We start from the raw sequence: 14,931 nt of genomic DNA, 5'->3' as shown, positions 1-14,931 counted from the left end.
TTTTTTTTTTTTTTCCCTGGCGCGGTGGTGGTGGGTTTTCCTCTCCTGCTCCGTTCACCTGCGATCAGCGGATGCGAGTCACACGCGCTCCCTCCCTCCCTCTCTCTCGAAGTTAGCAAAGAAAAAAAAAATAGATCTGTTAAGAATAAGAGCGCGAGAGGAGGGGTATGCGCGTGTGTGCCGGGGAGAGAGAGAGAGAGAGAGAAGGACATTGCCGAGTGCTCTGCACACTCCTCCCTCCTTCCAAAGTGAAGCAGCAAGTTTGCCTTGCACCTGTTTGAACAGCTTGAATCCAGATCGCCAACGATCCCCGCAAGTGGTTTGCAAAAGGGAGAAAGTTTTCGCCTGCGAGGTTGCCGAACGCTCTCGTCGCGTTTTTCGTCTTTTTTTTTTTTTTTTTCCATCTGTATAGATACGAGCCTTTTTTTTTTTTTTTTTTCCTCGCTCCCCCTTCCTCCTTGGCTCCTCTATGTTTGATTATTTTTTCACGCCTGGTGCTGGTGGAAAATAAAAAAGCTACTTGAATGTACAGCATGATGATGGAGACGGACTTGCACTCCCCTGGTGGAGCCCAGGCCCCCACGAACCTCTCGGGGCAGACTGGAGCGGGAGGCGGCGGCGGAGGCGGCGGGGGCAACAAAGCGAACCAGGACCGGGTCAAGAGACCCATGAACGCCTTCATGGTGTGGTCTCGAGGCCAGCGGCGAAAGATGGCCCAGGAGAACCCCAAAATGCACAACTCGGAGATCAGCAAGCGCCTGGGCGCAGAGTGGAAAGTCATGTCGGAGGCCGAGAAGAGACCGTTCATCGACGAGGCGAAGCGGCTGCGGGCGCTGCACATGAAGGAGCATCCGGATTATAAATACCGACCTCGGCGGAAGACCAAGACCCTGCTCAAGAAGGACAAGTACTCGCTGGCCGGAGGGCTGCTCAGCGCCGGCTCGGCCGGGGGCGGCCCGCCCGGCGTGGCCATGGGCGTCGGCGTGAGCCCCGGAGGCGTCGGGCAGCGGCTCGAGAGCCCCGGCGGCACCGCGAGCGGCGGCTACGCGCACATGAACGGCTGGGCCAACGGCGCCTACCCGGGCTCCGTGGCGGCGGCGGCGGCAGCGGCGGCGATGATGCAGGAGGCGCAGCTCGCCTACAGCCAGCACCCGGGCACCGGGGGGCACCCGCACCACCCGCACCCGCACCACCCGCACCACCCGCACAACCCGCAGCCCATGCACCGCTACGACATGGGCGCCCTGCAGTACAGCCCCATCTCCAACTCGCAGGGCTACATGAGCGCCTCGCCCTCGGGCTACGGCGCGCTGCCCTACGGCTCCCAGCCGCACCAGAACTCGGCGGCGGCCGCGGCCGCGGCGGCCGCGGCAGCGGCGGCCTCGTCGGGGGCGCTGGGAGCGCTGGGCTCGCTCGTCAAGTCGGAGCCGAGCGTGAGCCCGCCCGTCACGTCGCACTCGCGGGCGCCGTGCCCCGGGGACCTGCGCGAGATGATCAGCATGTACTTACCGGCCGGCGAGGGAGCGGATCCGGCGGCCGCGCAGAGCCGCCTCCACTCCCTGCCCCAGCACTACCAGAGCGCCAGCACGGCCGTGAACGGCACGGTGCCCTTGACGCACATCTGAGCCCGCGCCGGGCCCCGCACAGGCCCCCGCCCGGGCAGCGGCAGCGGCGGGACCCGGCACCGGTCCCGGGAGCGGGGCCGCCCCGCAGGACTGCGCGCCCCGCCGGCCCGCGCCCTCCGCTCGCCCCCCCCGGCCCCTCGCTGCCTCCTGCCCCACTCTGCCTTTCCCCTCGTTTATTTTTCCCTTTTATTCTGTTTTCTTCCCGCCCTCCTCCCCCACCCGCGCCTTTTCCTTTCTTTTTTTTTTTTCTTTTTTTTTGTACAGAAAAATGTTTTGATGTTCTTGTAATAATAATAAATAATAATAATAATAACGAGGGAGAAAAAAGGTAACGATTGCTTTACTTACCTTTTTTTTTTTTTTTTTTTTTTTTGAGGGACTAGTTTATGAAACTAGTTTTAGCCTGAACTTCTGTGTTTTGTTGAGACTTTTTGTACAGTATTTATCGTTCACCCGAGAGACATAGAGCGTTTATTTGCAGAAGACGAGAGATAGAATGAGAAAAAAATGGCTAAAAGACAAAAAAAAAAAAATCAATAATAAACACACAAAGTTCTAGGCGATGCCAACTTTTATATCGCGCAGAACCGCTACGGTTTCACTCATGGATCGCTTCTTGCAAAGGCTTTTTCTTGCCTTAAGTCGAAGTTGATGGGGAAGCAGTTCTCATTTATTACTCGTGTACTAAGACAAATCCAAAACCACACTTAAAAGTTTTGTAAGCGTTCTCGCGTTTTTGGTTTTTTTTTTTTTTTGGTTTTGTTTTGTTCTTGTTTTTATTTTATTTATTTTTTTTATGCTGCATTTTTTTCCCTGGGTTTTGTAAAAGTTTATTGTATTTGGATATTTTTGTTTGTTTATTTTCTCTTCGGTTTTGTTTCTTTTTTTTGTATGATTTCTTGTAAATGCGTTGTGAAATAATTTTTATTTTAGACGTTACGAGGGAATTCAGATTGTGTATATAGTCTACTAAAAAGTCTTTCTGCTAAACAGAAATTCTAAGGATGCGTTCAATTTTGAGTTAAATAAATTTCAAAGCGAAAAAAATAAAAAGTCACCTGTTATTTTTTTTAACATTCCCGAAAGCGTAGAAATATCTACCATGGTATCCCTGCAAATATAGCAGGTAAGCATAGAAATCGGAGAGGGTGTTATAAGCCAGGACGAAATATCGAATGAAATACAATGTCATTAGAAAAGTACGTGTATGTTGATCTACATAACTCAGGAGATACGATGTGTAGATTTCTAGAATTTTTTTGATGCTCGTTCAATATTGCTAAAGAAAGCGACTTACTGAAATACTTCTCTTTTATTTTGCTCATTTTATCTGTATCTGGCACTTGCATCGGGCCGTAACTGGGAAACTTTTCTTTCTGGGACCCTCTCGCAGGGTCTGGGAACCACTTTCGGCCCAAATTTCCAATGGGGATCCCTGCGGGCCTGAGCGAAAGCGCGCTCCCCGGGGGCCGCGAAGGCGCAAGGTCCCCTCCAATTAACACAATTAAAAGCGAAACTGATTGGGCTTCAGTGTCACGAGAAAAAAAAAAAAAATGCTAAAAGCCATCCCATCCTCCCCAAAACCCCACGGAGGGAGTGAACAGCGCCGGACATTGCGCACCTCGTGTACTCATCCACAACGCGTAAGCTGGCATGGAGGTTTTAAAGACAGATGTGGAAGCTGTCGACCAAAAAAAATTATATGTTTGTTCAGTGCAGGATATTGCTCGGTACTTTGATCTATTTTTTCCTTAGCTCTTTATCGGTACCTTTCATTATTCCGAAATTAAAACTTTACTGTGAACTTCTAGTAGTAATAACAGCATTAAGCGTTAAATTTAAAAATCATACTGTAGCAAATAAATTTTGAAATTAGTAGTAAGACGCATAAGCAAAAGGAAATAATATATATATATATTTGATATCCTAGGTAGAAACGTCGATTGCACCGGACTATAGAGCTTTTCAAAGCCTCTTTTAATGATGGCAAGTGAGTACTTCATCCATGAAAAAAAGGGGGGAAACGTTAGCTGGTTAATAAGAAGAGGCTTCAGTTCATATTAGAAATTGCACTTTAATTACAATGGTAAGATGACAATTGGCATATGTAACTCTGGAGTCATTCTGATATTTTTATTTTAACCACTCATTCGTTAAAGTGGTCGCAAAATTTTCATGAAAGATGTCTATTGATTTCCAACCAGGTAATAAAACTCTCTCTTTCTTTTTCTTTTCTTTTTTCTTTTTTTTTTTTTTTTAAGCAAACAAACAAAACAAAACCCTATTTAAGCACTCATTAAGCAGAAGTGTGTGCAGGCTCAGGCAGTCAGCAGGCTAGTTTTAGAAGTGTTTCGTGTACCAATGGCGCGCACACAAAGCAGGAACCTGTGGGAAATCCTCGCTAGTGCTGGTTCTCTCCGGCCAAGCGTGAGTCTGTGTGTAATTTAAAATATTTATAGGAGTACCTTCCAGCCCGCAGAATAATCTGAGCACCTGTTGAATTGTTTCTTGAAATGTGATATCCATCATGTGTATACTCATGCCATAGATAGCATCATGACCAAAATGAAGTGTGTATGTTCGTGTGCACATGCACGTATGGATCCGATGCGACCTTGATACATGTCTTTTCTTTAAGAATCATAGTTGAAATTTATTGGCAAGAGGGAAGAGAAAAATAAACAGCGAGATGAAACAGTGCTGCTGAACATGGATGTTGTAATAAGCGTATTGGGGAGGATAAGTGAGGAAAGGAAATTATCCTGTGTATACGTCCGAGCAAACAAAAAAATATAGATCTTGGGGAAGAAATAATACGGACCTCTTAAACCAGCTCCTTTTAATGAGTTGTTCCCCCTCCCCTTGCAATTTAGCGGCTCAATGGCATTAGCCCTAGAATAATAGGAATACCTGCACTTTCAACGCAAGGGGATTAAACTGACTCAATCTCGACTATATTCAAATAAGCTTCGGATATATTCAGCCTGTCTTCCAAAGGAATGCAATCCCCCTTGCGAATGTTTATATATATATGTGTGTATATATATATATACATATAAAAGTAGAATTTATTGCTATTTAGGTTTTTTTGATTCGAAGTTTAAGCTGATTTAAGCTTCGTGTTTGGGTATACGAACAAAGTTAAAATAACTTTGCTAGGCAGATGAGCTCAGACACGATAAAATAATTCAGACTCCTGGCTCTTTGCTTTTCAGGTTATATATAAGAGAATAATTGAATATGCAAAACTAAGAATAGGTTTAAACGATTTATGGTTTAAGTACTTTACATCTAAAATTGTATGAACCGTTCCTCCTATAACGTGATTGACAGAGCTATTAAAATCACCTATGTGGAAGAATTAAAAGAAAATCTCTTCTCGTTTTCAGTAAAACGAAGGAAATCTAAGGACTGAGGGACTAAGGAATGGAGAGGGGAGGAGGTGTCTGCCCTCCCTGCTGAGTTAGGCTAAAGGGAGAGCGGGGGGTCGGGGCCAGGGCTCCCCGGAGGCTGGATTGCGCTCCTCCTCCCCGGGAGGTTTTCCCGACGGGTCCCCCTCGCCTGGGAAGGGGTCCAGGAGAGTAAGATGGGAGGCTCAATTTGAGAACAGGTTTGATCCGCTCCAAACTTGAAGCCAAAACGCAAACTTGAACTGAACTCAGCAACTCTTTTCCAAAACATTATCTTTCTTCCCACTTCTTTTTTTTTTTTTTTTTTTTTTTTTCCCTGCTCCCTCCTTCTTCACCTCTCCATTTCTCCCCATTTTTTTTCGTGGCTTGCTCGCTGAGCTCGTAGGAGTGGCACTGGGCCCGGGGGGAAAACCTTTCCCTCCCTCCGGCCTCGTTCCTCCGCGCCGCGCCTGGGAGAGGTGTGGGGGGGGTACGTGAGCTCTAGGGAGCAAAGTGGAGGGGAGGGCACAAAATTGCCCGTGAATATATATATATATATATATATATATATATATATAAAAAGAGGAACGCCTGTTGACATATGTCCTTGGAGAATAGAAGGGGATGAGGACTCGTCCCCAAAGACCCGGAAGCGCTGTACCCAGGCACGAAGCCCCCAGAGATGCTCCTTGGCTGGGCGTCCAGGGGTACCCAGGAGATACCCTCCCGAGGGGGGCCTCCCTCTCCTCCCAGAAGTGCCCGTGGAGGCAGCCTCAGCCTGGAGGCAGCTGAACCTCAAACAATTATAGCGAATTATCACCCTGAGACATTTGCCCCCCCATTSGGGGAGTGAAATAAATGAAAAAAGCCAAGACCTCGCATCGCCCCAAACCAAACAAGTCTCTAATCCAAGCGGCGCTCCACAGCAAACCCTAGACTCTCCCCCATGCCCAGCCCACCCTCTCCGCRGCCAGCAGCTGCATTGGGGTTTGACGCTTAGCACAAGAGCCCCCTCAGCTCAAGGGGGCCCACTCCCGGCCCCAGTGACACACCTGGCCTTCCTCAGGGATTTACCTCCCCCAGGGCCTTTCTGGGGCCCGTCTGCCCCGGTGCCCATAGCAGGCACCCACAGCCCTCCCCCGCCTGGCAACATGTGGGGGCCTTCGTGGCCTCGTCGGGGCGGCCGACGGCCTGGTGTGTGTCCGTGTCTGTGTGTCCGTGTGGGTGATAGTGCGAAGGGGCTGCCCTTGCCGGAAGGGCTCTCCTGGCCTGGCAAGTCTCGGGGGGCCGCTGAGGGCCCACGGCGTCGYTTGTGGGGGTGCCGTGAGTGGCAGGGCCGGCAGCTGAGGAGTAGAGAGGGGCTCCTGTTTGGGTGTCGTCGGAGGGGCAGCAGATAAATGATGCAAGAGGAAGAGAGGGGCAAAAGGATGGGGGAGGGGTCGGTGAGAGCGGGGAAGAGAGAGAAGGCGGGGGGAAGAGGGGAGGAAGAGGAGGGCCGGTGTTTGGAGAGTGAGGGATTAGTGAGGAGAGCCCTGACCTCGGGATCAGCGGCCAGTCAAACCCATTTACAATCACCCGGCGGAACCCCGACGGCTCCCGCCGCAAGCCCGCGCCCGGCGGGGCGCCGAGCGAAACCTGCGCGCCCCGCGGAGCGGGACGCCGCTGAGGCGGGGGGGGGGCGGCCCCGCGGGGAGACGCCGCGGCGCTGCGGGGGGCCGAGGGGCGCTGGGAAGAGCCGCCGCAGCGGGAGGGAGGGCCGGGGGGGCCGCTGCGCTGCGGGAGGGGGCGGCTGCTGCGGTGCGCCCCGGCTCTCGACCGTGGCCCCTTCTGGCCCCTCTAGCGAGGGGAAGGAGCGGGGGGCGGGGGGAAGGGAGAGGAGGCCGGGAAGAGCGGGGCTATTGCTGAGGGAAGGGGAGGCGCGGGGAAGCCGGCGCAGAGGAAACGGGGCAAGGGGAGCGCCGGGAAGGGCCGCTCTTGAACTCGGCTCAGGACCCTCCTCCGCGGCCGGGCCGGGGGCTGCGGCTCCTCCTTCCCCCACGCGCCGCGGCCTCCCCATCTGCCGTGCGGGCGGTGGGGGCGGCTGCGCGGGGAAGCGCCCCTCGACGGGCCGCGCACCGCGGGGGGACCCCCGCCCGCCCTGCTGCTCGCCCGCGCCCCACGCACGCGCTCACAACACAGGGCGGGAGGCCGAACTCGGCCAGTAACCACTATCCTCCTTTTTCTTTTATTGTTCTCTTTTTTTTTTCTTTTTTCTTTTCATTATTTTATTCAGTAACCACTATCCTCCTTTTTCTTTTATTGTTCTCTTTTTTTTTCTTTTTTCTTTTCATTATTTTATTTCATTATTTATTTTTCTGAAAACAAAACACTCCGAATGCCCCTTATTTTTTATTATTTTTTTCTTTTTTTTTAATATATATATTTTTTTTAATGCGGGGGTTTTGCTACCTGCAAACCGCCGAAGAATCGGCGCTATCTAAGCTAAACGGCTCCCAGAGGCAGGTTCTAAAACGGGCCTGACCCTGCTGGGAAATGACCCCAGAAATGCGCCGCGGGACCAAAGGCAGCGCAGGTTTTGACACCGCTTGGCGTCGCGGGGAGCCCCAGCGCCTCAGCCGTGTGCGGCCCTGCCTGAGTTAGACGTGAGCCCGTCTCGCCATTCCCGAGCCAAGCAGCTGCGGGGGGGCGTGCGGGAGGAGCCGTGCGGTGCGCGACGCGTTGAAACTGGTCTCCGGCCGGAGAGAGAGGTCCTGGCAGGATGCTGCTTGTGAGAGGTCTGGAGGAAAGCAGGCAACCGGTTTCACACATGGCCGAGCAGGGTAGGACAGCGAAGCTACAGCTATAGGGAGGAGGAAAAAAAAAAAAAAAAAGGAAAAAAAAAAAAAGAAAAAAAAAGTTAGTATGGAGAGAAAAGGCCCAAAGAGAGACAGTAAAGAAACGGCACTCTGGAAACAGCTCTGGCAAGCCGCGAAGGAGGGCATAGGGGGCGAGAGACACCCCGCCCCCCTCCCCGAACTGGCTYGGCTTGGCCCAGCAGGAGGGAAAAACGGGATTATGCCGTGCCGGGCTCTGCCGGTGCCGGACCACGGACCACCGCGTTGTAAAGTGCCGGGAAAGCCATGAGACGCTCCTGGTCTCCCCCTCGCGATGTGGGGAGGGAGCTATTCCCAGGCCCTTGTTTTCCCCGGAGAGGGGAGACAAGGCTGGCTCTGAGTCTATGGGTGTACTGGGCGGAGGACTTTCATTAGCAGAAGTAAAAGGAAAGTCAGCTGATTTTACCTATAGAAAGCAGTTCTGGCACTGGAGGAAGCGCTGCTGAAGTAACCATCAGCAAAGCCAAGTTTTGGAGAGTCTCGAGCAGCTCTGCGGTTTTCCCTGCCTGTAGAGACAGTGCGGTGCAGGGGGCTGGCTCCTGTGACTGACCACCCGGCAGGTACAGGGTGCTAGCAGGTGGCCCGGGAAGCCTGTCCTCCTGCACCCTGTCCTCCTGCAGAATCAGGGCAACTCTGGTGATATTGGTCTGTGTAGGGTACGCCTCGTCTCTATGTCTTTAGGAACTGGCTGTACTGAACTAAACTGCTCTGTGAATGCCGTCAAAAACACTAGAGGCACAGAAGGGAAGGGATAAAAGAAAACTCTGTCCGTTGTAATTCTCAGGGTWGGTGCTGGGTAAGTCTGGTGCCATCCAGGAAAGTGTGCTCCTTCCTGGCTTTGAGATCAGAGCYCAGGGGTCTGATCAGGGGTCTGGTGACAAAGATGCTTTTGCTTTGTGTTTGCAAAGCCTTGGGGTGCCCCTGCGTAGTTTCATGTCTCACTTCTTCTAAGCGATGTTATTCAGTGAAGGGAGGAGCCTTCAGAAAAGCCTCGTTTCAAGAAAGTCATTCAAGTGCTTTGGCATGGCCTGTCATGATGGGTTTGGGAGCAATGTGCTTCATGCTCGGGAAAATCCCATTGTTCACGCTTCCATTCCGGGTACCTCTCATTCATTTGGAGAAGACGTGTGCCACGGCTACGTGCAGCTCTTGGACAGGGGAACTGTCCCTCTRAACCCTTCAGAAAGGCACAATGGGAAGGAGGAGAAGCAGGAGAGCATCTGGCGGCAGTCGGGCCATTGTGTAGGGCCTGGAGAGCGAAGTCAGCTCCGAGAAGGGTTGCGGAGACAAACACATCCAGGGAGGACCAGCGTGGGCTGAGGAAGTGCAGTCAACAAGGGGGCCAAGGACCATGGTCTGCAGAGTGTGCGTTTAGGAAGAGAAAAGCTTTCACCAGGAGGAGGTGAAATATAGTTTATCAAGGAGTAAAACTCTCCATAGCAACTAAGAACTAGTGGTGAACAAAGGCACCACACATTTTGGGCAGTATAATTTATTCCAGGGAGGGTGGGGGGCAGAGAATAGCTGGTAGTGCTGGTGGAAGGGGCTACATTATTTTCTACCCAAAAATGTCTTGCACAAATTTCCCGAATCCTGGACTCAGGTCATGTTTTAACTCCAGTACAGAAAAACTATGCAGAAAGATTGTTTTGCTAGGACTGTTGAATAATGGATTGCAATCCTAATCAGATTAGCAAAATGAAGTAACAAATTCTCCATGCTTAAAGACCTGTTTTATCCCAAGCAGCCAAATGCAGGAGAAAGACCTCGGTCTCAAGTTGTGGAAGGTAACACATTAAAACAAAATTCTGACTCAGTATGAAACAACATAGGCAAAATAATCTACGGTGTCTCAGAGTTTCATATTTCACAGCTGTGGTCTTTCTCCTCCTGCCATACACATACTAATATCATTATTTTTGGAGAAACCCTGAGAAATTACCTCTTCGAGCGATTTGATTAACCTAAAATATTTATGTGCTGCTTAATTTTAGAGGAGACAGAAGAAGGTGCTTTTTTTTTCCCCCCCCCCCACTACATCACCTGTGACTTCCTGTAATATCAGTCCTAGCTACCTCTCTAAATTGCCTTTTAGCTACAGGGTACATGAAGGCTGTGCATTTTCTTTTTCTTTCATGCTTGAATATAGGAAATAATAAGAAAAGTAAGATGTGATGGAGTCAGTGTGGTGAAGTATCTATGCTAAACTTTCCAGAAGGGCCTTTTAAGAATACCCTGTTGCAATGAAGACAAAGCCAACATGATTCGGGATAAGATTGTCTGGAGGGCAAATGTGAATCTCTGATTCCAGAAAAGCCCAGAAAGAATCACAAAAAAAAAAAAAAAAAAAAAAAAAAAAAAAAAAAAAAAAAAGTGATTAGGGGCAAAGGAGGATAGCATGGGATATAGCCAAGCAAACTTTTCTTTAACAGATCCCATACTCCCATGGGGTGAGGAGTAAAGAATACAAATATGCGTTTTTGAAACAGGAAGATAACTTTCCATACATCTTGTAAGTATCTTGTAAGTATCTTTCTGTATGACAGGAAAAATGAAGAATTTACTGTATAACGTTCGTTTTCCCTGCAAACACTTCAGCATCTTCCAATTTCTAGCTTTCCAACAGGGCAGAGAAAGACTCTATTAACACTTCATCCAAAAGGTACATTAAACACATATATTCTTGGGTCACACTATAAAGAAAAACACTGTCCTTTTTTGTTTTGAATATGCATCTGCAGAAAAAGCCTTGCATGCTTTTCCCGATTGTAATAAATTTCCATCAGTTCTAGGAGTCCCAAAGTGAACCTCACTAGATAAGTGGGAAAATCTCACCATGATAAATATGCCACAGATGCAGATAATTTAAGATAAAGAAGCCAATGAAATGGCTTTATTGAGAATGACAGCCTTGGGCAGCTAATCTGTAGTGGCTGGTAGGATGTTGGTATTTGGTTGTGTTATCTAGTGGCTATTTAGATGTAAATATTGAGTGGTTTATGAATTTCAGACATATTTCAAGCGTTTTTATAAATTTCAGACATATTCCAAGTCGTATGTTCCATAAGTTATAAGAAGTTCCTTTTAAGCACCCGAGAGAAGTCTTAGATGCTGAGTAAGGATCTACAGAAGAGGATCCTACCCTGGATCCTCCCGTAGATCCTACAGCATTTTCAAAGACAGGGCAAATTTTTGTACTCCTTGTTAAACACATGATCTCTGCTGGATATTCTTCTCTGACTCTTGCTAACCAGCAAAAAGTGATACACACACAAAAACACAGATGTTATTCATACTTCATGAAAATTGACTGGCGCTTGGATAGTAACAGCTTGCTAAATATATGGCAGCATCATTTGCTTGGGAAAAGTYCCATCATGATTTCCTGACGTCCCTTGAAGAGTGCAAATCTCGCTTTATGCGCACATCATTAAGCACTGGATTCTAGCACTAGAGCCTGGGACTTGTCGTCCCTTTTAATTTTAATATCATATGCCTATATTCTCGCATGCAGAAGACTTGCTTCCAACTTGGGATTCGAATGTTTAGGAGAATTTTAGAGGCGTAAGATCATGGGGAAAAAGATCCACGGATTAGAAGTTTTGGGCTTAGTTTTAAAAGACACGCAACAAACATTTAAGAAAATGCATAAAATAGCATTTTCTGCATAAAAAAATCTGCATAAAAAATGCAGAATCTACATTGCTATTCCATGGAACAGTTAGACAACATCTGCACTGGAGACCTGCGCCTTATCAGACACAATACACAAACCACAGATCCAAAAACACTTAAAGACCAAATTTCGGCGTATTTTTCAACTCATGCACACGGCTCACTTAGCAAYAAACCCCGGATTAGAGGGATTTCTAGTATCTCCCTGCGGATGACAAGCAAAACTGTGAAATGTTACTTTTAAGAAACTCTTTGGGTTTTCCGTGAAAGAAGATTGTCATTTCTCTATGAGCAGAGAGGGCAGAGGGAGAAAAAACTATTTTGTGTCGAAATTATTCGACATCCAGGTGTGGAGTATCTTAGAGCCCCGTCGGTATGTTTAGCTGGACCTTACAGCTTTTGCTAATTTGGTAATTTTTGCTAATTAAAATCGGGTCTGTCTTTAGCGCTCATCACCTGCTTTGCAAATCAGCCTAATGACTCTAAGCAGTTGCTAATAATCATTTAAGGACCCGGCTAACTCCTTTCCTCCTCGCCCGGCAATTCCGAACAACTCAGTACAAAACCCGGTACTTGGCCTCCTCAGCCCCGGCGTAGCACTTCTCCCGGGGGAGTCAGACCCCATTCCCTTGGGATATTGGCGGGTGTCTCCACCGACTGCCGAAGGGCTGCATGTGACCGTGGGGCCAGGTTACTCCTTGGCCTCCGAGAACACTGTCTCTTGTTGCTTTCCTGAGGGAGAGGATTAAAGAAACCCCCGTAGCCCAAGCCAAGGAGCAGGCGTCAGACAAAATGTAAGGGCCTCCGTGATGCATTTTCTGGAATCCTCTGAAATGACATTGCGGTGCCTGGGTCGTTTTCGTGGATTTTGGACCAGGTTCCAGATGCTCTGTGAAATCACCGGGATTCTGTAACTGGGAAGGGTGAGAGTGGCTTGTACCCAGGAACCGCACGGCAACTGGCAGCACTAAATCCAGTTCGGTCACAGAGATTTTAATGTGCCACCTATTTCCTCCTTGTTTCCTTAGTACTTCTTACCCACTAGTGACAAAATGGCAACTTTCTTCACCTAACTTTTAGTYTTTCCACTTCCCTGCTTTCTTCTAGTAAGGTATTTCATAAGAGTGTTTTGAGTGAAGCAGATTAATCCTGGGATTTTTAAAGAAGCACTTGAGGTATCTCTTCATGGAAATCCTGTCATAATTTTAGCCTTGGGACTGCAGGTTTTTTTTTTTTTTTTTCCCCAGTGTACAATACACAAATTCAGTCAATTTATGGGAATTCCTCAGAGAGAAATAAATACCGAGTAATTCTGCAGTGAAACAAGAAGCCAAAAGAAATTCTCTTGCTAAATGAGTAGCACTAGAGAAATATCTTACCCTTTATCAACCGAAAGATATTTTGAGGAGTTCCCTAAAAGATGCACCCTCTAGACGTATTTTATATCTCAGCATCAGGGTTCTGCATTTTCCTGAGTATCATGCTACCAGCAACACAAGAAAAATAAAGCTAAAGAAGGAATGATGGCATAAAACCTAATATTTGGAGAATTTTCAAAAACTGGTTTATTTCAACCTGATGGGAAGATGATAGCAAAAATAATAGTAAAAAATATGCGACTATGTACTGTACTTTCTAAACTTCTAAAGAAAACATAACCAAACAAATATTACTTTTTTTTTGAAACTTCACAGTACAACTAACTGCTGTCTGCTAAGATCACTAGCACTGACCCTCAAACATACCACAAAAAATATTGCTAAACTGAATTCCCTCATTATTTTTCAGAGCCAATACTTGTTAAAAGAAACCAGAATGCTGCATTGCTACAATCGTAATTTAAATGTTACTTTTCCCGAAAAGTTAAAAAAAAAAAAAAAAAAAGAGAGCAGGAAAAAAAAACAGAGGAAAAACGAATTTTAAAGTGAAATTTCAGAAGTGTATAGGAAAATGGTCTACAGCTGGCTAGATTAGTGTTGTGTCTTATTCAGCCTACATGTCTTCTATAGGTTATTTTTCTCTAGTACAAATGTAATTTAATAGYCGAGGTTGATATTGTTTCACTTTCAGCTATCTGCTCTATACTGCGGTCTCATTCTACACTAGATGATTACCTTACTGTCCTATATGCACAATTTAAAGGGAATTACCTATTACTTCAATTATTTGTTTCTTATCAACTGATGTTACACTACAAGGATTTGCATTGAAAGGACACAAAGAAAGAGCAAGTCATGGCACATTGCCAAATAAAAGAGTAATGTTCTGGTGAATTTAGCCTAAATAATTTACTGCTATATAAAAGTGGAAAAGTGGAAGGTGAACCCTTTGACCAATAAATCTCTTCTGCATGTGAAACCCTTATCTTGTCCCCTCCAATATATTCCACACTAGGAAGCCATCATCATTGGCTCTGGTTTGTTATTTGTAAACCTTGATCTTCTGCACTCGGTGTCCTAAATATGGATAATTAGCATCAGTTTATCACGCCTCTGCATATTTTCTCTTCTCTCCAAACATGCATGCTTCTATTGGCTGCCATTCTGTCACAGAAGATTATGGAGACAGATTGCAGAGAATGAATGTGCTAAACGAGATTAGGAAGGAATAGAAATAGCAACTTGGCCAATAAATTCCTCGTGAGAGCCTTATCATACAATTACACGTTGACTTGTTTCACACTCTCCCAGCCTCTTAATCCAACGCCCCCACCAAGAATAAAATTTCACTAATTTCTGAATTACTGCATATCCTCATGACTTGTCACTGAGAATGGCTGGAAGATGCAACACGGTCGAAAATAGCACACCAAACTTCCAAAAAGAAAAGAAACTTTAAAGACAGAAATAGATGTAGCTTTAAATCCTTTGTGGGCATACAGGGGAGTTTTTGTGCCTGCAGTTTCAAATGTCAAGGCTTCCACATGAGGCATATTCRTCTCCAGTTCTACTTGCTAACTCTTTACTTTTGGTGTCGTATCATGTTATCTTTTTGAGTGACTTGGGGATCAGGATACAATGCACTGATGATGCTAAAGTATTTTACATGATCGCCTGCTCTGCAATCAGGTGGTACCCTTACAAACTTGTCAGACAGCAACTGCAAAAAAATGCCTACTTCCGTTATTGATCTCCTGAACAGTCCTAAGAATTTTGGCTTTGCGAACATACGGAAAGCTTGAAAGTAGATCTGAGATAAAATCCCGCTGAACTCACAACAAATAACTCCGTGAGGTCAGTTTCTTCCTTACTAGCGTGATTATTTCAATGCGGCTGTTAAGAAAACATGATTTGCATGACGTAATTAACAGGCATGGCAAAGCCCTTCAGAAGAGATCATCTCTGGAAAATCTGTGACTCTCTCTCTTTT

General features: G+C 47.1%; 1 protein-coding gene and 2 long non-coding RNA genes across 3 annotated transcripts in view; 2 read left to right on the top strand and 1 right to left on the bottom strand.

Annotated features, from left to right (window-relative positions):
• The first annotated feature begins 494 nt into the window (after positions 1 to 494).
• On the top strand, positions 495 to 1,747 carry SOX1 (SRY-box 1). The gene has a single exon (XM_026036655.1). The coding sequence runs from the start codon at positions 525 to 527 to the stop codon at positions 1,623 to 1,625; it is 1,101 nt and encodes a 366-aa protein (XP_025892440.1). The 5' UTR covers positions 495 to 524; the 3' UTR covers positions 1,626 to 1,747.
• Positions 1,748 to 3,507: 1,760 nt separating this feature from the next.
• Positions 3,508 to 14,931, top strand: part of LOC112945135 — a 17,659-nt gene continuing 6,235 nt past the window's right edge. Inside the window, exon 1 of the long non-coding RNA XR_003248957.1 lies at positions 3,508 to 3,615. This is a non-coding gene — a long non-coding RNA (uncharacterized LOC112945135). The remainder of the gene's footprint in view (positions 3,616 to 14,931) is intronic.
• Positions 7,737 to 8,355, bottom strand: LOC112945136. Its single transcript, XR_003248958.1, has 2 exons — positions 8,294 to 8,355; positions 7,737 to 7,853 (listed from the first exon to the last, which is right to left on the bottom strand). It is a non-coding gene; the product is annotated as an uncharacterized LOC112945136 (long non-coding RNA).

Source organism: Nothoprocta perdicaria, unplaced genomic scaffold (assembly GCF_003342845.1).
Source record: "Nothoprocta perdicaria isolate Ctin4 unplaced genomic scaffold, notPer1 scaffold_183, whole genome shotgun sequence".
In the NCBI taxonomy this organism is placed as follows: Eukaryota; Metazoa; Chordata; class Aves; order Tinamiformes; family Tinamidae; genus Nothoprocta; species Nothoprocta perdicaria.
The sequence above is the reverse complement of the archived record's forward strand: the minus strand, read 5'-3'. Positions and strand labels throughout refer to the sequence as shown.

What these genes read in the sequence shown, in the direction of transcription:
- SOX1 (XM_026036655.1), top strand. Translation starts at nt 525, where the DNA reads ATGTACAGCATGATGATGGAGACGGACTTGCACTCCCCTGGTGGAGCC.